Raw genomic sequence first — 25,316 nt, 5'->3', positions numbered from 1 at the left:
GCAGGGCGGGCCCCTAAACGAGCCACAGGTGTTCTCTATTGACCTTCCCCAAGGGAAGAGAAAGGCAGTAAGGGAGAAACACTTTTGAAGTGGAAAACTACTGTCATGAAAATAATGATAATTAAACACATACAAACCCTCTATTGAACCTAACTCCTCTGACAGCAATTACCATTACTAGTGATGCTGTGGGCAGGTACCAGGGAAGCCCCAGACTGAATTTGGCAGCAGATGAGAACTGGATTCAGAAACTCATGGATCAGGATTGAAGGCAGAAAAGGCAGAGCAGTCTCTGGATGCTGATCATTGAAGAAAAGAGTTTAACCCTTCTGATTTCTTAACTTTATACTGACAAATATGCAATGGAATACCTTGTTGGGCAGTTTAGGGACACCTGAACTCTACCCTCCTGCCTCCTGGTGCAGCCTTTTACTTTCTGCACCCTCAGTGTAATACAAAGATTCAGTGGTGAATTTGGTCTGTACAGCAATCTTTAGTACTAGCTAGAAACATCAAGCATTGTCACTTACAGAAGCAGACACTGTCTGTGAAAAAATGCCATTAACTACAGAAAGTGCAGTTAATCAGCAAAGACTGAGCTGAAATGTAAAATCACTGAACAGACTTAGTTCTGCCCTAACGCAAATCAGGACAACACAGAATAAATCTGATATATTTCACTCTATTTTTGTAACGTTAAGGTCACCCTAAAATTATTTAGGGTTTTGTTTTTTTCAATACTTATCTGCAATAATGATTCCACTAGATTTGAAATATGAAATTAATACAACACTAACAGTGCTAGTCTCATTAATAATAGACAATTTAAAGTGAGCCAGCTTTTTAGTTTAACAAATAAAGGCTAAACCCTTACATAAAACTGCAAAAGTTATCATGAGAAATGAATTAACTGTAACAAGAAAGAAAATGCCAAATAGTTAGCATTTGCTTGGACAAAGGGGAGCAAAACTCTGTTACAAATTTATTCCTCAGTATATAAAAAGCAATACAAATATAACACAGTAGAGTCCTATCTTAACAATTATAGTGACAAGCCACTCAAAATTCTGGCTGTTATGCCACAATTGTTGATGATCATAGAATCACAGAATCAAGCAGGTTGGAAGAGACCTCCAAGATCATCCAGTCCAACCTAGCACCCAGCCCTAGTCATCTAGACCATGGCACTAAATGCCTCATCCAGGCTTTTATTGAAGACATCCAGGGACAGTGACTCCACCACCTCCCTGGGCAGCCCATTCCAATGCCAATCACTCTGTGAAGAACTTCCTCCTAACATCCAGCCTATTTCCCAGCTCTTCTGGCCTGGTGATAAGACTTGGTGGGCTTTTCTCTACTCCATACAGATATGATATGTAAATTACGTAGTGAAGCTAATGGCATGCAGAAGGACTTGCAGGACTTGGGGCTGCAGCTGCATGTGTCTCTGTCCTGCAGGTGATGCAGGGGGCCAGGGACCTTAGCCAGTACCACTAACTGTGCACGTACTGCAGTTCTAAAAAAAGAGCCAATATTTACTGTTGCACACCAACTTGCAGCAGAGGTGCCACGATAGTATATTATCAGCAGTTCTCAAATTCTCATTTCTAAGGGACGCTGGCAGAACGTTTCAGTCCTGACCAGAATGGAAACATACCTCCTAAGATTTTTAAATATTATGCTTCTAATGTTGAAATCTCTGACAAAATGGCCACAAGCCAAACAAATACACCTTCCTGCAATAAAAGAAAAAAGCTTTTAAAAGCTTAAAATGTCAACATAAGACTCAGTCTATTAAGACGCCTGATTCATCTAGAACACTGTGAACATTTAGGCCTGGCTCCAAAACCATTAAAGTTCTCAGGACTGCCTCCCTCTACTTCAACAGGCTTCAGATAATGCTCACCATTTCTGTAACTCTCAAACAAATACATGTAATATATCATCTCAAAGCAAACTGAACTCAACACATTTCAGTGGCAGCACATTTATTTAAACAAAGCCGTGCATACTATAAATGGAAATGAAGCGTTCCTCTCAAAGATGCAAACCCCATGTGTTCTCAGGCTATAAATACCACTGTGATTCCAAATGGGCCCTTCCTGACCAGTTCATCTCCAACAGGCTTGGAAGATCAGTATCTTTCTTTCCTATTTATTCATCCAGCCATATGAGTGGTGGAAGTGCTAACTTCTGCTGCATTTCCATCTTCTGTTGCTACCCAAGGTGAGCCACGTGCTGCAAAGTGCTCACACTTACAAACCATGAGGTCCAATCTGCAACTTGTGTGCTAAGCCCTGTGTAAAACTGGCATAAATGCCAGTCTAGTCTCCTGATCTAATCAAGCCTTGAACTCACTTGGCAGACTGGAAGACTTCGGCACTGCAGCCCCATAAGGAAGGTCAAGAAGTTGGTTGGACTTCACGATCCTTATGGGTCACTTCAACTTGAGATATTCTGATTCTAAACTTTCAATGTAGCGCCACATGAACTCATTCTAGAATCACAGTATTTTATATAGTCCTTCTCCTTTTGTCACTGAAATGATATGTGGGGGAGAAAAATATTCTTTAACCATTAACACCCACGCATAATGTTTCAGCAATCTTTCCCTTAGAAAAACTCCGCAAGCAGTACTCACTGTGTCCTTCTCAGACTTCTGATAATTCAGTAACTTTCATACATGTCAAACAGATAATGTTATGCAGCATGACTTGGTATGTCTAATAGAACCAGAAGGATACCCCACTCTCTCATCTCACCAGGCTCACTCAAACTGCTGCTGTACAATCTCGTACTACAGAATGTCCCACTGGTGCTGAATGAGCCCAGGCTGACCTTGTCAAGGCATTATTACTGTTGTGGAGTCTGAGCTGTGTTGCACACAATAGCAGTGCCAGTCTCTGATGAACACTGACCAGTGCTCTCTATTTTCTCTGCTGACTAGAGATTACTGCTGCTTTTTCAGATTTGTCCCAGGAAGGGCACTCCATGACTAAAATTCCCAATCCACTTTCTCGCAGTAGTCCAGGACAGACATGTACCATCATTGTTTTGTTCTTAATTTTACTCCTTAGGTTCTGCCCCGTGGAGATTGTTCTTAGGACTAGCACTCTCCACGTTTTCAGTGTTTCTATATCTGCACCTGCAAACTGTCCTCATTCTGCATGCAGAAATTCCGCCACAACAAAACTGCGTACGTAGATCACCGTCACTTAAAAGCTTTTTGTTCTGTATTACTGAGCTAACATGGGAAAAGATGTGAAAATTAATGTTTTCCAGCCAGCATTTTCAGCTTTGCAAACACGTAAGACTTGCAAATTCTGAGTGTAGATTTTCTCCTTAAATGTACATTGCAAAGCCTTGAAAATAAATATGACACTGCATCAAAATAACGCTCTGGTAGAGACTGCTTGGATTACAGCTTAAATCCTTGTCCTTACATTTTCTTTCTTCTGTATGCATAACCAATTTTAGCATGTAAAATGTGAAATCCTTTCTGAGCTCCAGAGACCTAAAGGTGTCTTCTCAGCACACATCTCTCCATACCAGTACCTTTTTTCAGTTCTAAAAAACCCATCTGCAAAGACTTTTTCTTCAGTCCTTGACCACTCCACTATGTCCATCTCTCAACTGGCAACCTGTCTGATGGGACACTCTCGGAGTAATTACGTACAGACCACCTGATAGCCATGAGACAGGAACAATTCAGCGCCTTCAGCCAGGCTGTGCATGTGACTAATGAGCAAAATGCATTACAGTCTGCTGCTAATCCCATGAGCCCTGCAGTTGTTCATGTGCCTCTGCTCAGTACATCTTCAAGAGTCAAGGTGAGGTTTCCATTACTAAAGGGATCTCCTGCATTTTGTGCCCACATGCACTCATACTTTCCTCAAGCTGTATTTTGAGAGTATTGCCTTGTTTTGAGCTTGTTTCTTTAATTTCACTTGGAGAGGATGTTTATGCAGGTACTGCTAGGAAATTGACAAACCTAGCACTGTGACAGCCAGTTTAGTACAAACAATTTTTTAGGGGAAACTTACATTTTTTTCACTTCCAATTTTTCTCAGGCCTTAAAGGTCTGGATGAGAAATCTTACCTTTGCAAAGAAGACTTCTGCAAATACTGTACCTCCAGAGAAAAAAATTCCCTGCATAACAAATGGGAATGTTGATTGGTTTCTGCTGACCAAACCTAGCGCTGTGTTCTTTATTAAACTTCCCAAATACATAGACCAATGTAAAAGAAGACAACTGTGGCTTGTCATTTCAGGCTAGCAACATCATTTAATTTCGTATGTGTGCATAGTCCTGGGTTGTGGAGAGGAAAAGCTCTTCACAACACTGAAATCAAGTGAACTATAGCATAGCAATAAAGATTACACTTTAGCTGATGAGCCTTGAAGGCATAAGGCACTTAAAGGGTGCCACTCTTTAGGGAAGCAAGAAGCAATGACACAGGGTCCAGAATCACATTCTTCCAAAGGACACAAAATTCACTTCATTCTGTACTGGACAGGAGCCATCTGGGGCCCAAACTTTTGCTCTCTTAGTCCACTGCTCCTGCCTACTAGTTAGAAATTCCTTTAAAGCAGCATAGGCATATCACAGTACCAGATAATGTGAGTGGAAAATGCCTTTCAGACACATAAGAAAGGGAATAGAAAATTGACATAAGCAAAAGAACTACAGATTGTGCAATACCCATTTAGTTACTCTGTACCATGCACTTCACCATTCATATTTATTTTATTTTTCTGTTACATCCAGGCACAAACCTAACTTATGGCATCAGAGTCCAGCCCACTGAATTTCAGTCACACAGCCTACTCCTCATGAAATACGAGGAATGAGTTGGTCAAAGGACAAAGAAAAAGTGCAGTTCTTTGACAACATCTAAGCACTCCTCCAAATGTGGACACTGAGGAGAAAACTAGTGTTTGCTAGGTTACTGCAATGTGATTATAAATACTTTGGAAAAAAATATATCTGAAATTATATTCCATATTAAGTAAACGAATATAAAGACTTCAACTGTAATGATTCACTGGAAAGAAACTGAAAACACAGGTCAAGATTTACAATTTTCTTCTTGACAGATCTTTTTATATGTTAACTTGCAATGCAAGCATGGAGCATAAACCCCTTAAAACGTCAGCAATCATCTTTAGCACATGATTAATATTTATATTCTATTCAGATATGACATAAAATGGCAACATTTACTGTTCTGCTCCCCAAAGTTTTTACATTCTCAACTCACATTATCTTGCCTTTATCTCCAAGAAAAAGAAAAGACCAACCCAAGGTAACATTTCATACTGCAAAGTGTTAAACTGTTTATATCATGCCTTACAACTCCAACCTTAAATTCAATGTCTTAAGGAGGGAAAAGAAAAAAACAAACCAACAAACACAAAAACCCACAGTCTAAATCCCTCTATGCAGCCATTTAAAAGGGTAACAGCCCCAAATCAAGTCAGCAATCACTGATGAATCTGAGGAATCCAATTAAGTGCTTAGAACATAGCAGGGGTAAAATAAAACCTTTTGCAGTTCCTTGCAATAACATATATGGACACAGGTGTTAGCACAGGAACTGAATTATTTACTAAGAAGCTACAGAGCATAGACACAGGAAAGATTTTGTTTTGCTCCCTCAACGGGACCTTTCTTCATGTAGATGGTGAGACAGTGTTGGATAACCCAACTCTGGTAGCAACCTGTAGAGCAGCAGATGAGGCAGCACCAAGAAGAAAAGGTTGTAAGAGGCAGAAAACTTCTTCAGTCCCACAGTGGGAGGAGCTACTTCTTGTAAAATTGCTTTTGCTATCAGGTCTGATATAGTTGGAATTCACATTTTTCACCCAAGTTAACGTGCAGCACAACGCAGGTGTTTGATAACAGCAAAGTTTAAGACATTTTCAGTTGTTTCTTTATTTAGCCTGTATACTCTAAACCCTATAAAGGTCTTTTGGAATAACTATTTACTACTTATACACACAAAATTCCCTTCAATTCCTTAATTTAGCATGTAAGGAATGCAGGACTAGCCCTTGAAAGTTCTTTTTCATCAGAGGTTTGAAAACCCTTACAAGCGGAACAGAACCAGTCTATAAAGAGATTTACATCTCCCCCTACCTGCAAAGTCTTTTGTCCTCTTGACCCCAGGGAACGATATTCATGGACAGGGACACTTCAGGTCTTAAATGCAAAATAAACTTAACTCTCCCAACCGGACAGGGCAGTATGCCAAATCATTCAAACTAGAAACGTTGGAAACCCTCAATGATGCCTGTCATTTAGCAAAAGTTTTAAAGGCAATCTGGACATGGCTTTTGGCCCTGGTTAAGAAGTGAATGCTCTGCTTCAACTACGTCCCAACAGGGGACTGTCAGACCACCAACACCTGCAAAGACACTGCACAAGAAGCTTGTGTACAAGTCTCTAATTTTTCATTCTCTCAAGGAAAGAAGCATGAGACGACAACTTGCAGGATTTTCTTTTTCATCATCCCTGGTAGTCCTTGCAGATTTGTCTCATGTGGGAAGGAAAATGCTAAAGACAGAAGGAACTGCATAAATCTTTAACTATCCACATATTCTTCAAGGCCACCTTTTACTGTGGCCGGAAATGGTTATTTTACTGGACACACGTTATCACAAATCCATTTGAGCTTTGTCATCATACTTGACTAGCACCTCTCTAAGAAAGTTCAGGTTTGGTCTTGAATGAAATAAAGAAATGCCTATAGAGAAGCAATACTGTGTGGTAAGCTTTCTGATGTCTGAGGCCAAATTAAAGAGCTTTTATTTATTCCTTCTCTCCAGCAACCACTTATCCCACACATAGGCCAAGTTCACTGCAACTGTTCTACTTCCACCTGCAACGAGGTTTGTTTATGCAACTGGAACTGGATGCCCACCACACTGAACCCAAACAAACAACAAACAAGTACCACAACTTCTCACACTCTTGTTTCTTGTTTGCCCTAAGCCTGAGATCTTTTGTACAGCTGGGTTACATGCTGTACAAAGTGTTTTTAGTGAAGAGAGGACCAGAAAATGGAGAAGACAGCTTACTGGATGTCAAAGCAAGCCAGCAACCCAGCAACCATATATTAAAAGGTGTATGTGTTTTTGAGGGTGTCTGTGTGCCAGGAATAACTGAAGCAGATATTATTCCATTTGTAATCCAAAAAATGTGAAAAGGAAAGGGGAGAAACTCCAGCTGCTGGTCTATTCTGGGGTCTGTCAAAATACACTTTCACAATTACAGTCTTAACACTTTCTATCCCGTTCGCCTTAAGTGAAGATCAAAGTCTGGACCCGAGAAAGTTCTTAGCGCTCTTATGTCCCGGTGTGAAAAGAGACGCTTCAACTTCAGGTACTAACTCGGCTTTTTTCCAAGTGGTAATATACGAAAATCAAAGGGGCAGAGAAGTTTCCTCAAAGATTTTGCACTTAAGCTAAAAGAATAGTGACCTAGTGTGTTACTCGCCAATGCACTAAGTACTTCTAAATTCTGCAAGGGATCTGATCAAGCACAAGTGTCAACGATTCTCAAGGACTGGAACTACCTTTTAAAATACTTACTTGAGCAGTTTACTCTTTCGGTTTCCAAAGTTTGCCATGCCACAAGAGAAGTGCGAGTTTTGATCAGCAAACACACACTTCCCGCCCCGGCACCAACTGCGGTGGAGGGAAGCGTGTTAATCAACTTCGGAACCACGCTGCCCCACCACGCCGGCGTGTGCCTCGGCAAGAGCCAGCTGACGCAGGGTGCAACTTAAACAGGGTATCCCTCTGTGGGCTGACAGGGAGAGGGGAGGGACAGGGGGACACCGTCTCAGGGCTGCACCCAACATCTGGTGGCCTTTCCAGCTACGCTCCCCCAAAATGTTGCTGCCGACAGCCTGTGACGACCCTACCACAAGAGCAGACAACACACAGCACACTGCCATCCATCAACAGTTCTACCAGCGTTTCCTCCAGAGCCGCTTCGCCCAGGTGCCCTGGTCTACGAAGCTGGGCTCCTACTACTTCTCACCACCACCACCACCGCACCAAACCACCACCGACACCAAAGGGCAAAGTGGAGGGGGAGTTACCTTGTTTTTGACTCCGCAGTGGCAGCAGACAGTCCACAGGTACTTGAGGGTCCTCCACAGCAGGATGATAAACAGTCCCCCAAAGAAAGTGACCATGGATGAGGCGAGGAAAGCCCACCACATGCGCTGTCCGCGGCTATCACAAGGCACCTCCATGGTCACCGGGATGATGAGCGCATCCATCTTGGGCACATTGACGGGGGAGGAGGACGAGTCTGTGTTGAGATTGTTGGCGTTGATATTGTTACTCATTCTAATGCCGCCGCTGCCGCCCGAGTAGGAGCCGCCGCCGCTGCCATTTGCCATAGCTAACAGCGAGCCGGGCGCGCAGGGGCTTCCGAGAGCTCCTCCCGCCGCCAGCGCCCCCAAAAAAACCCATCACCAGCCATATTGCTGCTGCTCCTGCCGCTGCTGCTCAGCACAGAAGGAAAAAATGTATTTTTTTTTTAAGAATCAAAACAAACAAACCAACCCAACAGAAAAAGAAGATGTAAAAAAGCGACGGCACAATGGCCGGGTCCCTCTTGGGAACCGACAGGCCGGCGAATTCCGAGCGTCCTCCTTGTACGGCAAAAATAGTATTTTAAAATTTAAAAATAATAGCAAGGTGGTCTCCTCCTCAGACTCCCACCCCTTCCTTCTCCCGCATACACAGCCCCCACCCCGCCCACCCCCAGGAAAAAAACCATCCGCCACCACAAACTGATGCCTCAGAGCGTCTCTCCAAGATACCCAGCGCTGCAACCCCGCTGCCGCCAGCGGGATCTCTCAGCCTCCGCCGCGGATCTTCCCCGAAGTCGTCTGTTATTATTGTTAATAGTCTTTAACTTGTTATTAGCGATACTCAGTACCCACGCACACCCCCCTTCTCCTCCTCCTCCTCCTCTTCTTCCAAGTCCAGCCCCTTCCTCTCCTCTTTTCCCCTCGGTGCCGGCAGCAGCCTCCTGTGGCTCCTAAGGATTCATGCTCCGCTGGCCCATCTGTGCGTGCGCTGCCGCTGCTGCCGCCGCCTCCTCGCCCATCCTTCAGGAGCTCCCTCCAGGGCGCAGGCTGTCGCTCAGGCTGTTGCTCCCACACGCGCAGAGGCGCCTCTGCCGCCGGCTCCCCGCCCCTCCCAAGCTGCCGCCGGGGAACGCGACGGCCCCGCAACCGCGGCCCTCTCCGCAGGGAGAGGATGCTGGGCCGGCCCGGGACGCCGCTCTGCTGTTGCCACCGAGGGTGGGGGCGCCGGCTCAGGCGGGCTCCTGGCCCCCCATGGGCAGCGCCGTTGCGGCACCGCCGCGCTCCACACCCTGCGGCGCTCGGTCCCGCTTGCGGGGCCGCTGAGGCACTAAGCGATGGCTCCGGAGGACTGCGGAGGGGTGGGCAGGGGCGGGAGGGTGGTGTCGAGGCGCCTCACAGGTGGCGGCGAGGCGGTGCCCGGCCGCGCCGGGGAGCTGCAGGTCCAACAAGTCCCTGTGGCCCAGGCGGGTCCATGGCGGCCGCCGGCGCGCAGCGCTGTCCGCAGCCGCGGTGGGGCGGGGGCGGGCGGTGTGGCGGCTGTCGTGACGCAGCGGCTAACGCACGGCGCTGCCGCGGCCCCCGCACCCGCGCGCTGCCTCGCGCTGCCCGCCTGCCCCACCGCGCGCCCACCGCGGGCCGCGGCAGCGCGAGCGCAGCCCCCGCGGGGTGGGCGGGGGGAGGCAGTGCGCGCGGCGGGCGCGGGCCGGAGGCGGCTGAGTTGCAGCAGCAGGTGCCCGGGGAGGCGAGGGCGGGAGGGGGCAGCGGGCGGGAACGGGATGTGCCGCGCTGGAAACGCCGGGAGGGAGCCGCCGTGCGGGTCTGGCCGCTGCGGGCTGGCCTGCTTTGTCTGCGACTGACCGCGGGGAATACTGCAAACGCACCGCGAATGGCTGCGCGTCCCAGGAACGTTCCTGAAATTAACCCCCAGAGATAGAAACAGCCCTTTAAAATGACCGCCGGGGAGGGCAATCCGGAAAGAACACCTGGGGAGCTGCCTGCTGTGCGCTTTTCCCATTCCCACCGCCAAGCAGGGGTGTTTGTTTGTTTGTTTGTTTGTTTGTAAAGATTCCTGTTCGCCACATGGGCTGCTCCCGCGGTTGTCGGAACAAGGTGTTACGGGATCATCCTGACGCCGTTCCAAGGGTAAAAGACAACAGCAGCCTCTCTGGGGGTGACATTTCCTTGTCTGACCTCGTCACTACCCCTGCACAGAGCCACCATTATGAAATAATAATCGCTTAACCTTTACTAGGAGTTCCTGTTGCTGCATCTGGCTGAGGTCGGCTTATCTTTGCTTTCTACTTTAGTGATGGTAATGAGATTTTATGAGTTCTCAAAAGGTTTTTATGGGGCTCTCTAATGCACACATCCACCTCCACTGTTTTGTGCAGTACACCACCAGTTGTCTAGCTGTGTGAGTTTCTCACATCTCATTCTAATCTACTCCTTCAGTCCATTCCTTTAAGGGAGGGCTTCTTTTCTCCAGAGGGGAGGAAGAAGAGGTCTCTGAATAGAAAAGAATTCAGACAGTAACATGGAGATGGGAAAATACTACATTACTGTAGTCCAGTGCACCTCAAGCAGTTCCTTCCCAGGAGGCTGTTGTAGGGGAATTAAGCAGATGACTTTTAGATGCAGAAAACAGGTTGTAAAGAAACTGCATGGCACAGCTGCCACATGTAACCCCAAATTGGGCTGCCACATCTGCTACACCCCTTCCCATGTCTTCCAAATGTTATGACAAGTTCACATCCCCCTGGACATGGGCACAGAACTTGGTCCTGACAGTCGTTTGCTCCGTGTCCCTGGGATGGTGTTTAAGGAGAACGCTTTTCACATCTGAACACATGCATACAGATCCTTTCATCCATCAGTGAACACCAGGAGAGGAACAAGCGCAGGAGCAGCATCTTCAGAAAGTGCCAGGTACTTGAAGTTCTTTCAGCTAATGGAAACCACAAGCTCTGTGCAATGAACAAGACCTGGCCAATGAACAACGGTAGCACAGCACAGCTCAGAAGCTTTTACATGGTGCAGCTTCTTCTATATTCTGGTCTGGTAGATGACAAGGTCTGAGTTTCTCAAGCCACAGATGTGGCATATGTTTCCCTTGCTGTAGTTTCAGAAGGCCTAAAAGATTTGCCAGGGAGGCTGAAATTTTAAAGTCTCTTCCTCTACTTCATGCATTCAGAAGATCTGAGCTAGCAAGTATTTATTTGACTCTATGTACTGTTGCAGCTGAGCACTGTAGACACTGGTTTCATGAGCACTTCAAATGCAAACAGGACCACTAGCCATCCCTATAATACTGTACTCATGAATACAAAGGATGGTCCTAAACAAAAACACAGACTGAACCAAAGCAAATATACCACAGGGTATAGGGTGTACGTTAAAAATAACATCATTTGAATGCATTTGTGCATTTTCACACAGATTTGAACAGGGATGGGAGACTTATTATGATCACTTGTACAACACTGATTTTAAATCCTGCTGCTCAAAAAGCAACAAACACATACACTGAGAGGTCTTGTTTATAAATGTCACACTCTATATCCAGAGAAAAGACCTTTCTGTTACCTGCGTAACTGTTATCTGTTGCTGTTACCTCTATAAACAAAACTCCTCTTGTTTATATAAACAGGTCTCCGTTGTATAAATATTTATGATTAAACTCACATACTGAGGTAAACTCCTTGATATCAACTGCTGAGACTTACATAACCAGTGAAAAGCTTGCTAAACTGGAATGATCTGCTAAAGACAAAGCATATGGAAGGTAGGTTAAGTTTTTTGTGTGTGTTCACCAGTTTGTAGGCAGAGGTACAAATGATACATCAATGAGTATCATTCTAGTAAAGTACCATTAGAGCTAACTACTTCATGAGTAAGTGAAGGCCTGCTTTCTGCTATGGATTTTATAACGTGGAGTTTGAAAAAGCACACAGGGGCTGCATGTTTCATTTACTGCATGTCACGTTGCCTTTGGGCCAAACAAGCTTTTCTCTCTCTGTTTCCTGGAGATGCTTATTCTGAGCAAACATAAAACGTAGGTGGATTCATTTTCAGATAAGTTTTCTATTTAACATTTCAACACAAGAGCTAAAATTTTACTTATTTAACTGCATCCTATTTACGGAACATAACGAGTGCTGTGTTTACCTGTATTCTTCCTCTTGCTATCATAAAGCATAGTCCAGGGTGCAATTATGCCAGCTCAACGTAAATCCAGAGGGTTTGGTTCCACAGATCTGTATTTTAGCAGCAAGGAAAATAACTCCTCTTTATGTAAAACAGTTCCCTCTTGTGGATATTGTGTGTACAGATAAAGTATTTAAAATATTCTTCAAACCTGGATCTTTACAATGAAAAACAAAACAACCACAGAATACCACCCTCCATTCAGCAACATTCTCAACACACAGGACAATCCAGCTTTTAGCAATTAAATATGCAATTAAGGAATGCATTTAATCAGATATAACTTACCTGCCTTTTCAATAGCAAACTATTTAATTAAGTGCATTGAACACAACAAAGCCAAATGAAGTTGCCTGACTGTACCTGTATAAATCAAGTATAAATCACAGTGGGGTTTTTGGCTTATACAAGGGAATCTTCTGCACATTTCAATAAAGAAAAACACACAGTATATAAAGAACAGGAAACCAGTTAAGATTTCCAAGGGTTCATGCACAAACTACTGAAAACACAGAAACTCTTTGGAGTGGTAAGCCTTTCAATTACAATTAAAGAATCCATGCAAGTAAGTGATGTGGCTTCACTAGTTACCAAATATTGCACCAAGAAGTAATGTGGTATGACAGTTAAAAAAAAATATATTAATGGACTAATAATACAACATATTTATTTCCTCTAAATGACTAGATTATGTGTTTGGTTGATTTTTCCTCACAAAATCAAATGTGAAAGACTAACCATGTAGTCTCCAGTTTTGATGAAAGTCATTTGGTCTGAGACTGGAGAAATGACTGGAGAAATGGTAGGAAATAATTGTATGTTATTATCTTGACAAGAATTACATTTGAAAAGGCTAGAAAATCTTTACCTATACCAAGATAACAACTTTCTTTGCCACAACTCATTTGTTCAGTGATTATATGTAAAACTTTCCTGTTTGGTTAAAGGCATAAACATTGAAGAAGCAGCTCAAGGTTTTCTAAAGGCAAATACTTCTCCAGGGTATAAAAGTCGAAGTTCCAGCTAGGTATGTATCTATCCTCTCACCACCAGGCTTCAGGCTGCTACTTGAATAGTCCCTTACACGATGCACTAGCGTTACCTCATGTAATAGTTTAAGCAGCATAAATATTTACTGTTTGTAACCCACAGCTTCCTTCTGTACATTGCTGCTGTCCCCACAGAAGATTCTGTTGGGTTTTCTGCAATGTCAGTAGCAGTGGCAGAGTAGGAACTTACACATAGAAGTAAAATTTTCAAAATAGTTAACACAGTTTGCTAGTCAAGGGACTAGGTCTGTATTCCTGAGTCAGCAGGGTATTGGATCCTGACTTCATGTGATGGAGGCACAATGTAAACCAGACATATAATGCATAATTAATTCCAAGCTTCACTTTCTTACTATACATTACTGTTCCTACTTTGCACATGGGAGAAGGGTGAAAAATAAGCTAATTTGTAGTAATTAGATGCGTACTGGAAACAAAACAGCATCATTAAATAATTCTGAGATCTTTTTGTTGTAATGCAACAAAATGTAATGTTTGCTCTCTGAGACACTGAGGAAGATCTTGTGTCAATGTAAAACGCACCTAAGTGCGGATCTGCTGTCCTCGAAGAATCTAGAGAGGAAATATTTTCAGGCAGTAATACTAACATGCATAAAAGAGTAGCATGGCTGCATGTAACTATATTAGCATATGGCAAATTGTTATCTTTAGCATTTATTCTTTTCATGGAACTCAAACTATTTCAATAGAGATTCATTGAAAATACTCTTTAGATATTTCACATTTAGCCAATCTGTTCAAACAGTGAAGTACATATTTAGCATGATAATAGACTGACCTCTCTAACACTTTCTTTTATCAAAGAACTTTGCAAATATGAGTACATTCAACTTCATCATATCTCTCTGTAACAGTATATCTGAACACTATTCTTGGCTGTGCGGTTATGCAATGATTTCCTTGAATTAGTTAAAATGTTCATATTGAAATCTGCTTTGGCACTTAACCCTGGCAAAATGCTCCAGCTGGCAGGACAACAGCATCTCTCAGCAGAATGCTTGAATGGGTCACTCAGTCATTCCAAGTGATCATCTCCAGAGTACTGGAACCCTCACACTCAATCCAGCCAAATAAAATGTTAAAGGAAATCCCTTGTTCATGTCAATCCATACAGCATGAATAGAAATTTAATAACAAATAGGACTGACTTCTTTTTAAATAAGGTAATTCTTGGATGTTCTTATATTTTGTTTCATATTTAGGCCTAAGTGTACTTCCTTGTCTTCCCTTTCCTCTTACCAAATGTTTTGAAATATGTGATGTTTGGTTAGATGTGATATTTCTTGCCAGCAGGACCGCTTCATATTGGAAAATGAGTATGGGTTATGCATTAGCAGAATGTTAAGGAGATATGGCTAGCATTTGAGAAGAGTGACAGCTGAAATGATGACTTTAGGAGCAATCTTAAGTAGCTATACTACAGACTCCAGTGTCTCTAAGTGCATTTAACAAATATCAATCTGCACTCTTGATTCCTGCAAACCAGAGCCAGTTTATTAGCATTTGTACTAATGTGGTTTTTTTCCTTTCAGTCAGGGAATTTACCACAGGAGAGAAGGAGGAAGATATCAGGAGATATTCTGAAGACAGCAGCAGTAAGCACTGTTAAAACACACGTAGGCTAAAAAAGAAGACAGAGAACCAGCAGTTAAACAATGCACCAAAGCAAATCAAATAAAGGAAAAAGGACCTTTGAAATGCCTCCCAAACCATTAGTTCCCCTTTTTTTCAGTAGTCCTTGACATTCATCCAAACCGTGGAAGCAGCTAACCCTCCACACCACACTGAATGATAATGAGAGAACAGAGAAATAAGTTCTGTGAAGTGGTATACAGAGATCGAACCCAGAAGTAGAATAAAAACTCTCTATTTTTTTTTGTGTTGATTTTGTGGAGTTGTAGCAAACCAGTACTGTAATATCACCCTTCAAACATATTGGTGCAACACCAGGACTTTCTTTGGCACCACTTCACAACTTTGTTTTGTGAAAGATGCTCTTCAGTTCTTCATGAAACATTGGCATTCTTTTGTCCTTCCAGATAGGCCTAGAAATTTCTAATGGAGTAATAGAGCAAATATTACAGACATACAGGAAATACTTAAGTCCTTTATGTGCCACCACCAGGAAAACACAAAGCAGTGTCTCCCATACCTTTGTGCAGTTTACAGCAGTGGTGTTCCCACTGTGGCTACGACTTACTGGCTACAAAGAAATCATCACAGAACCACTCAGATATCGCCATAGTGACTGCAAAGATCTTTTTTTACTGTATTAAATTTGGAAGAATACATGGTTATCGTCTCATCTGTTAATATTGTCCCTTTCATTTTACTTATCATCTTGCATACTGAAAACGCATAGGACCCATATCTTTATTTAATTGTTTTTAGGAACCATTTGGCTTTGACTCTAATCCCTTCTAAGACACGATTAAGAGAGAAGAGTGGATGAAGAAGCTTCACTGTAAAACATAAGTCTGAAGATGCCTCTTTGCATTGGGCAATTCTCTTAAGTCCAGTGCTAGCTTTGCCATGTGGCACTTGCAGAAAGATTGCAATCAGCAGCCCAGCCTTAATGTACTGTAAGGCTCCAAAGTCTGAAAAAATTACTTGGATAGCAAAGTAATAGTAGCAGGACTATAGTGCTGCTCTACTCCAGCTAGGCCAATGGGAATCTTCACAGGAGTCAGTTAATTGTGAAAAACAAAGAAAAATATGAAGGTGTATGTATACTGAAACCAGGCTCCCAGAAAACCAGATGTAAATCTGCTTAGCCCTGAGAAATCAGACATCAGACAAAGTGAAACCATAGAGGAGAGCCCATAAGCTTGCAAGCAGCCACTCCATTTATTCTCAGTTTATTGCATACTTACACTTTGTTCTCTCCAGGATATACTCAAATGTAGTGACTTGGTGGTTTTGACAATAACATCATTTCAGGAAGAACAGAATTTGCTTTGCTTTCTTGTCTCTTACCCTTCTCTGGATCTTAACAGCTGAAAACTGAAAATTTGGAAATGAAATTAAATTAGAACAGAAATAAATCAGGACCACTTTATTTATCAAGCATCAACCCATACAGTAAGGTTTGAAAAGCCAAATCTCAACGTAATCAGAAGGGACTCTTTTTCATCTCACTATGTAAGTGTATATCCACCATAGAGTTTTTCCAATAGTAGGAAGAGATAGAGTCCAGTTAATGAGCCATCCTGCTTTGATCCAGCAAAGCACTTAAACAGGTGTCTAATGTTATGCACAAGTAATCTCACAGAATCCCATCACTGAGTCACATGTTTAAAATGAAGCATGTGTTTTAGGTCCAGAGTGACAAGACTCAGCACCTTGTATGATTAAGTGACTGGTAAGCTGCAGGGGTTGTGTATAAGTCATGTCCTCAGTTGCTTGCTGACTTCATCAGCACTTCTGTCTTACCAAGGTAGTGTGCGATATAGAGGTGACCTTTAGTTGCAGAATTAATATAGCTTTAGAATTTCATTTCTTATTTGGAACTGGATGTTCTTCAATTAACAACATAATGAAGAAAACAATGCCAAATTTATCCACACTTTTGGAAGGACTGGTGATTAACTGACATGATTTTTCACATTCCTGATAAAAGATGAGGCTCTGGAAGACTCTTCTAAAGACATACTTTTCTGTTTTCTCACCAAAAGATCCAAATATGTGCTCTCACATGTCAATGGCACTGCTAAGGATCAAATAAATACCAGTAGTCACAGATATGTGTCAGATGTCAGAGCTCTGCTAGTGTGGCAGTCTCATATGCAGTATTAAGCCTCTAGCAGGCCATTAAACAAAGTACCTTCATAATGAATTCAAACTAACTGAAGCTAAGGCCACAATAAAAAGGCAGTATTTTCCAATAGGTCTTATAATCTTCTTTTCTTATGTGAAATTCAGTGGAATGTTTGGGTATTTAATGGCAATCAACAAAAGGAAACGTCATCTATGACCTTTATCTGCAGCTTCTGAATGGTATAATAATGGTGGAAGCAAAAGTTATTAACTCAGTAGCCTCATATGCCACATCTACTAATATTCATGGCTTTAACCTGATCCTCAGGCAGATGTTAATTTCTGATTCTAATTCAAAATATGGTCAGAAGTTATCTAAGTCATATGGAAAAATGCATAGCTGGTTTGTGGTTTATGTGGTGGGTGCAGTTCTGCCTTTGAATACAACTCTAGAGCCACATCAGTGAAAGATACCCATAGACATCTAATAATAATCATAATAATAATTTACATGTGCATATCTAATAATAGGCTCATTTGTGATCAGTGTAGCAATATTTTTGGGGAGAAAACACAATAAAACACCTCTTTTCATAAATGTTCACAGGTAGATATCCTACAGATAATTTTCAGTTATTAAAAACATGCAGTTTTAGGCAATGGAATGCTAAACTGTATTTAAGCTTGAGATGTATTAATCACAAACCATCCACCTAGTCACCACCTCAGCTAAGTCTCATTTAAAATCTCTGACAATAAGCTCTTGTCTATTGTATTACTCTATCTCACAGAACTGGATTTTCCAGCATCTCTTTTACTAAAAGGAAGTTCACTGCTATGCATGCAATAATACATTATTGTGCATCCAACCTCAGTATGTGAGAAACAAATACAGAACCACAGCATTTCTTAGATTGGAAAAGACCTTCAAGATCATTGGGTCCAATCATTAGTTTCATACTGACAAGTCCTTGACTAAACCAAATCCCTCAGCACAACATCTAATCACTATGAATGGCTATGGTTGGAAAGGACCAATAAGTACAATCTCTTGACAGTAACTTAATACTTTTAATTTTTACATAGGGGTTGGTTTGCAAGTTTTATGGTAGCTGAACATAACCTGTTTTTCATTAATTATGGCTAATTGATAAATGCATATTATGAAATGCTACTTAATGTAACAACATTTATGAAGTTTGTAATCAATACCTTTTTTTTCCCCTCTGAATTTTCACAATATCATATTTCAAGTGTTTTCCTTTTTGTGTGAAGATAATAGCTAACTTAGAACTTTTTAAGGTCTATAAATTGATGAAGTTTTATAAGCATCTATGTCTCTTAGGATCAAGACAGATGAGATGCAAAGATCTGTAAAGTGTTTATCACTCACAATTGAAAGGACAACATTTTAAGTACTAGAGAATCTTTAAGACATATTAAAATGCCTTAATACAGAATCATTGGTAATTCAGTAGGCTAACTATGGTCCTGAAGGAACTCTAGTCATGTGGTTATACGTACTCTGATACAAAAGAGAGACTCACTACTAACTTGCTTTCTTTGAAGGAAACTCAACTTCCTTATCTAAACAGAAAGCTCATAAAACAATATCTCTTTTGTTTGCGGAAAGATTCAGCTAAGTAGAGAGAGGTAATCATGAGCAAATTATTTACTAACTGCAGAAGAGCAGTAGGACAATGGAAGTTTGTCAAGGGCAGGTCACCATTAATATAAACACTGGTTTAATAAACAATATTTAGACAATACACTTCATTCATTGTGCATCAGGTCAGTGCCTTTCAATTGACAGGCACTGTCAACTATTAAGGATGTATTTAAATCCTAACTGATGTGTCAATACAACACAAATCTGTGTGCACTGCAAGAACCACAAATAATATATTAAAGTAGGGGGTTTTTTCACTATCAATAGAGTAAAAGACATAACCTAGACTGTATTAAACTTTGTGCTTTAAAAAGAGGGTGATTTTGTAGCTACCCTCTGATAGCAACTAAAACATACAGCCAAGCTCTGCCTTCCCTTTTGTAAAACCAATAAATGCCCTCCAGACTCTAATAAATTCAGTATTATCCATTCTGAAGCACTGAGTGCCATCTGTCCAACTGTGTCTGGATTAATACCAGGTCTAAGGAAATAATAAAGGTAGAGCTATTTGATTCTTTGGAGAATCAGATCAGGGCTTCTTTACTTTCTTCACTTTGTTTCAGCTTCTTCAAAACTCCCATGTTACCTGATTCTGACCTTAGACTTATGCTTCTGCAGTACAGAAACATTTTTTCTTATCATCTCAGTCTGAGTATAACAAAAATATCCCAGTTCTGTAGCTTGTTAAGCTCTCCTAGATGATGGATGAGATCATTATCAACTCAAGAATCTGAGGATAAAACATATTGAGGATAAGCTGTATATTGAAGTCGATGTTTTTCAGTTATTCTACACTATGACCGAAGACAGCTCTAGACTTGGCCCTCCTAAGCAGGAAGACATGAGGCAACATTCAATCAAGGACTCTACAATGGAAATGGATGTTCAAGTCCAAGATAGCTTTTTTAGTATCTGGTTACAAAGGAAATGGATGGTGTAGGTTCAGTTATATTCCACTGTTTTTCCCAGTTGATGATCTGAAAATTCAGACTGGCTTTCTCTTCAGCTGTGGTCCCTTGGACGTGGGTCAGTGCACACACATTTCCTGTTGTATTTGCCTCACAACGCCCAACATCTCTTGTATAATGAGTACATGCTTTTGAATACTAGACACAGGCATTTAGACATCTTCTAAACCAGGCAGTGTAACTATTACTAGAAAGCACTACAGATGGCTGACTAATTGAACCATGGAAAGCATTATCACACCATTTCTCAATTTAGAGCTCAGCATTCATTTGAGTTTAATCCCATTTCATTACTGTTATAATTCTACATGAAATTAAAGGGAATTTAAGATTTGCACAACTGTGTGTGGCCATTTTGCAGTCCTCTGAACTACACTTCATTTCCAGCCAGTCCTAAGAGACCACTGAAAACTATGATTTGTTTATTTTGTGAGGGTTCAGGGTCGTAGCTTGGTTACTAAAGCAGAAGCCCCAAAGCCAAGATGCACAGGCAGCCTTGGCTCTGTGACCTTGAACAAGTCACATGTTTCTCCATGAGTTTCACGCTTGCTTCTCTGCAGAGGGTATTGTGGGGATCAACATTTCTACCACATTCTTACACCTTTACATGGGAGGCACTGTAAAAGCTCAAAGCACAACATCCATAATATCTACACACATATTTTTCCAGTTTATCTCAAACATCCAGCATAGGCTTCTGTGTTTGTACTAACCTTCAGGTCTTCTCCAATAAAACAGACTATAGCAACTACTTGTTTAAAGTTGTTTTGCACTAGATTAACTGAATGCCAGAGAGAATGATACTAGGTCACCTTCTTAAAATGGCCTGAATACCAGCAGAAGATTAAGAAATGGTGGGAGCAACTATATTTTGTTACACTGAAAGCATTACAGGCAAAGTGTATATGAGCAAAGTGACATTCAGCAACAGATTGAATTGCGTTATGATAAACTAAAAATGGCAGAGAGACTCAGCCCTCTGGAAGATTTTCCATCTTGATAATCAGTTGATTGACATGGGTGGGTTCCACTAAGAAACTATGATTTTTAGGTTGTAAAAAAGCCTCCTTGTGATCTAACATGGTTTTACTCTTACCACAATGGCATTGTGATCTGCAGCTGCTTTTCAGGAACCACAGGATCGCAGGATGTTAGGGGTTGGAAGGGACCCAAGGAGATCATCAAGTGCATCCCCCCAGGAATCCTGGATCATTCTTTTAAAAATCATCTAATTCTTAAATTTCCCAGCAGTGGCACAACAGCAGCTGAAACCAAATCCTCATTGTACCAGATCATACATGACATGAATATGGCCTTACATCTGGCCAGAACACCTGCAGTGACAGCCTATAATTAACTGTTGCTATGACTTTATTTAAGGTCATGTGTGTCAAAATACAGTTTGAGTTCCAAGGTTCTCAATACTGTACATTTATGCAGCTTGTGGTTTCTCCTGGACTATGATAATGCAGAACCTGAGAATGTGGGTTACTTTAATAGCACTTATAGAGACACGCTTCAGAAAGCAGCCCTTTGTGCTGTGTTAGTATAGGTGAAACAAGGAGAGGAATGGAAAATACCCAGGAGCAGACAAAGCTTTCAGTGACAGCTTTAGGAGGAGAGAAACAAACACAGGACAGTATGGGCCAAAGAAAGACAGAATGAAAAGACAAACACTTCACTGAATTTTTCTGTTTGTACAGTGAGTTACCTTTTCCATATTTTTTGGCTGTTTTCCTAAATGAATAAAAATGTGTGCAAGGCTTTCTCCAGTCAAGATTAAGCAAGTAGCAGTTTGTTTACAATGTATAATCCTGGGTGATGTTTCTAACTGATACAGCATGATATTATTGGACTATTAAGCATGACAATTTGCACTCTGTATTAAACTTCTAGTATGTCCATGTGTGTGTATTTTATGGAGATTTTAATGAAAGACAGGATGCAATTAAACCTTCACTTCATGTGTTGCACTTTTAATATATTACAGGATCAATTTCCTGCATTATATTTCAGACTGAATGGCTGATGGACTTTTTGTTTGGTTTTGGTTGGTTGGATGGATTTTAAGTTGGCTTTTGTGAAAGAAAGGTGAGGGGTGAGAATAAACTTCCTAACTAGCCAGTATCAATGAAAGGAGAATATTATTTTGCAGGCCTAGAAACCTCCAGCTGAGAAGAAAATCTGCTTTATTCGTGTACCATGAGCTAGGTCAGTCAGTCACTGGCAGCTAGCAAGCAAGTCTCAGTGGTCTACAGCAATCCTGCTGCTGGATCATATTCTCTGAGAACATACATGGACAAAGGTACAAATTGCATCAGCAGCAACAGCTGGGTGAAATAAGATTTAACTGCTTATTGGAAGCAGATGGTGGGCTGCTAGATAAAGTCTAAAGCTGCCCTGGAGGAGCAGGAGCAGACTTGAGAGATGTTGCAGCAGGCAGGAACTGAAAGCATTAATATAAAGACTTTGTAGGATGAACATGCTGAGGCACTCGTTCCCAATGTCTCCCTACCTCTATTGTGAATGTTAAGGGCTGCAAGCAGGAGAAAGACAAATTATAGAGACAGATGGAGAGTCAGTGAGGCAGAGAAATACAGGTGCTATATGAACAGATGGAGTAAGGTGCGGGGGGGAAGAAATGAAGAGTGCTAAGTCTGGGAGTCACTGGCCTCTGCTTATCTCTGGATGCACAAAATTCTGCAGGTGTACAACAGTTCAGCCTTGGAGGCATATTCAGAAATTAGTTACAGTACTGTTTTTTTCAGATAATTCATTCCTTCACACAAGGGACATTCCCTCCACTACATGCATTAAAACAAGTTGACTTAGTTTGAATACATCTCACTGCTACAAGATTTCCCAAATGATATCTTGTGACAGAGCAGAACTAAATATCACTAAGAGCCCTTTTCTTATCAGTCTCATGGCAATGTCTTTTTTTTCCTCACTCTAGACCACATTAGTTTGCAGACTAGTGTTAGACACAGTGGCAAAGCTGGAATATTCTAGTTTTCAATCCCAAGACTGATAGTATTTCTGTCCCAAAACATGATGCCAGTAGAGGTACTCAGTTTGGTCAGTCATATGATAAACTCAAACTGCCTTCACCAAATACCATATCAAAACTTCACCTTCCCATTATACAGCAAAGCACAATCTCACCATCTGACATTGATCACCTCCATTTCCCTTTTGTAGCAAAAGGTCAAAACCCAACTTTTATCCTCAAAATAATTACTTGACAACTTAGAAAACTGTGACTTAACTCTCAAAATCAAAATGACAATTTATTTACTCTGTACTTTCACTGATTTAGCACAGGGAAATGTGATTATGATTGAGAACACCCTGTAACAGAGCTTGCTCTGTGAAACCCAGAAGGTTTATCTTAACACAAGTGCTCACTGGTATCAGTCTGGGTTTTTGAACTAGGTTGGCTGGAAATCTTTTGATTGACAGATTCAAAAGCTACAGCAGCTATGCCTAAGTTCAGCTAGGGAGACAGCTTCTCAGTAGAAGCTGGACTCAGGTTGAGGCCCTTAATGTCCAAGAAGCATTTCTTAACTATTCAGCTCTGATTAAATGGCACACTTGCCTATCATCCCGAGGGCTCACTTTTGAATGCCCTCTTAGAAGCAATGTAAGTTTGTAAGAGAGGCATGGCATCTTCTTCCATTTATTACTATGTTGTCTTCTATTAAACTTTTGGAAAACAAGGATTTAGTGTTCCAGGAATTACTTACTGGTTATCACTGATCACAATGCTCTCAGCTTCTCTAATTTTGAAGAGAGTCTCTGGTTCCTTCCTGTAGCAGCATGTCTATTAAAACAAACAAACAAAAGGTTATTTATTATCTTCTCATTTAATCCAGAAGTTAGAAGGGAAAGTATCTCTTGTGTCAACCAGTCTGTACTCTTTCAGGAAGAAGACTTTTTCCTTTCACACATTTTAAAATGTAAGCTTTGCAGGACTTAGATACTTCAGCTTGGTTAAGAGCATTGTCAGTGGAAGGAAAATGTTCCATCTTGAAAGACTATTTTTTGAGCTCCAACAGAGATATTAAAGTCTGCATTCATAATTTCAGCTTCTGTGTCTTGTCCACTGCAACACTTCCATGCAAACACCTGATACCATTATAAATACTGATATTAAACAATGTCAATGCTCAAGTCTTTTCTGGCAAGAGAGCAGAATGAACATGAATGCACACAAATGCTACAGAATAGACCGGGATCCCAAGGCAGCATCCTCGTGAGCGCTGTCACCCTCAATTTATGAATGCTCTTTTGAGACATTCTGTATAACCCTTTGTAACCCTTTGCTTGGTCTTTGGTTCCACCTTGTTATCTCAGTTTAGTTAGCTTTAGCTATCAGTGATTTACATCAGTATTTCATCATAAAATCAGAATGATATCACAAGGGTCTGCCAGCTGGCTGATGAGCAAAGTTGAATGCTTATTAGATTTTGAAGGCAAGAGACTACCATTTTAGTAGAATTATGCAAGTCATGTAGTCCTACTACAATAAGATGTCTCATAAAGTATTAGCTCTGGGAACACTGCAGGATAGAGCATACATTAAGCAGATTAAAAACAAATAGGAGGTGGCAAAAGGCAACTGCAGCCATTTAAGGAATGATCACAAGATCCATTGGACAGAGTCAACACCCTTAATGTGGAATCACTCTTGCGCAAAATTGAGCATTTGAGCCTGCTGTAGAGACATAGTCAGAGCAGCAGCAAGAAGACTGTCACTGACTACCCTGAGAAACAGTGAATAACTTAATGCAAGCAACCACCAGTACCACAGGATGCTCCTGTCCTGAAGCAGCAAAGTATCTGAAAGACAGTTGTATTCTAAGAGAGTAAAATATTAAGATGTGTGCATCTGCACAACTACTGTTTCTACAGTTGCAAAATCCTTCTTTGCTCAGCTAATGTATTTAAAGGAATTTATTCTTTGACTCATGCAACACATGCAAGAGCTGAAATCTGGGACAAAAAGTTGATTTTCAGCATGAACTCAATTATCAGAAAAGGTGCCCGTAGAGAGGAGAAAAGGGACTTTACCATCCAACCTGCTTTTAAAAAGTGCTTTGGCCTCATTCCATATGCTTGATCTTTTATGATCCATGGAGCAAAGAGGGTAAATTCACAGGAGCAAAACTGTTCAGAATTTTGTTTTGACTTGTGCACAAATACACACAAGAAAATGTATCAAGCTGACATTCACTAGGATGCCAGATGCACCCAAGGTCTTGCTGACATTGGCAGCCCTACAGGGGCAATCTGTATATAAGGACAACATGTTCTTGAGCAATTCCTCCTAATGAGGTAGGCGTGCAGATTAGTTCCTTTAATATCTCTGGCATGAAGTCTTGTCTTTTTTGCTTATGAACTGAGCACTGCAGAATCATTGGAGGACGATGGTGAATAACACCACTTGTTAGCAGGTGAATGAGACCCTGAAACAGATATCCAAAATCTTCCTCTCCATCTAATATAAAATATTCTCCCCCTCTTAAATGGAGACAG

The 25,316-nt window shown here is 41.5% G+C and overlaps 1 protein-coding gene and 2 long non-coding RNA genes across 36 annotated transcripts in view; 1 reads left to right on the top strand and 2 right to left on the bottom strand.

The window, feature by feature from the left end:
* KCNMA1 (potassium calcium-activated channel subfamily M alpha 1) overlaps window positions 1–8,756 on the bottom strand; it is a 416,512-nt gene extending 407,756 nt beyond the window's left edge. For all 30 annotated transcript variants that reach the window (XM_064145471.1, XM_064145472.1, XM_064145474.1 and 27 more), the window contains exon 1: window positions 8,110–8,756. In XM_064145471.1, coding sequence (XP_064001541.1) covers window positions 8,110–8,415 — 306 coding nt within the window. In that variant the 5' untranslated portion in view covers window positions 8,416–8,756. The remainder of the gene's footprint in view (window positions 1–8,109) is intronic.
* A 274-nt stretch (window positions 8,757–9,030) lies between these two features.
* LOC135176384 (uncharacterized) lies at window positions 9,031–15,000 on the top strand. 5 transcript variants are annotated; one of them, XR_010302628.1, is made up of 3 exons: window positions 9,031–9,470; window positions 10,177–11,893; window positions 14,918–15,000. It is a non-coding gene; the product is annotated as an uncharacterized LOC135176384 (long non-coding RNA). The 5 variants fall into 5 exon arrangements; XR_010302626.1 differs by lacking the exon at window positions 9,031–9,470 and adding an exon at window positions 9,754–9,841; XR_010302629.1 differs by lacking the exon at window positions 9,031–9,470 and having other exon boundaries at window positions 9,884–10,423; window positions 11,759–11,893.
* Window positions 14,858–25,316, bottom strand: part of LOC135176383 (uncharacterized) — a 24,404-nt gene continuing 13,945 nt past the window's right edge. Inside the window, exons 3-5 of the long non-coding RNA XR_010302624.1 lie at window positions 23,525–23,601; window positions 16,259–16,388; window positions 14,858–15,006 (exon numbers count right to left, since the gene is read on the bottom strand). This is a non-coding gene — a long non-coding RNA (uncharacterized LOC135176383). The remainder of the gene's footprint in view (window positions 15,007–16,258; window positions 16,389–23,524; window positions 23,602–25,316) is intronic.

The sequence above is a fragment of the Pogoniulus pusillus genome, chromosome 6 (genome assembly GCF_015220805.1).
Source record: "Pogoniulus pusillus isolate bPogPus1 chromosome 6, bPogPus1.pri, whole genome shotgun sequence".
In the NCBI taxonomy this organism is placed as follows: domain Eukaryota; kingdom Metazoa; phylum Chordata; class Aves; order Piciformes; family Lybiidae; genus Pogoniulus; species Pogoniulus pusillus.
The sequence above is the reverse complement of the archived record's forward strand: the minus strand, read 5'-3'. Positions and strand labels throughout refer to the sequence as shown.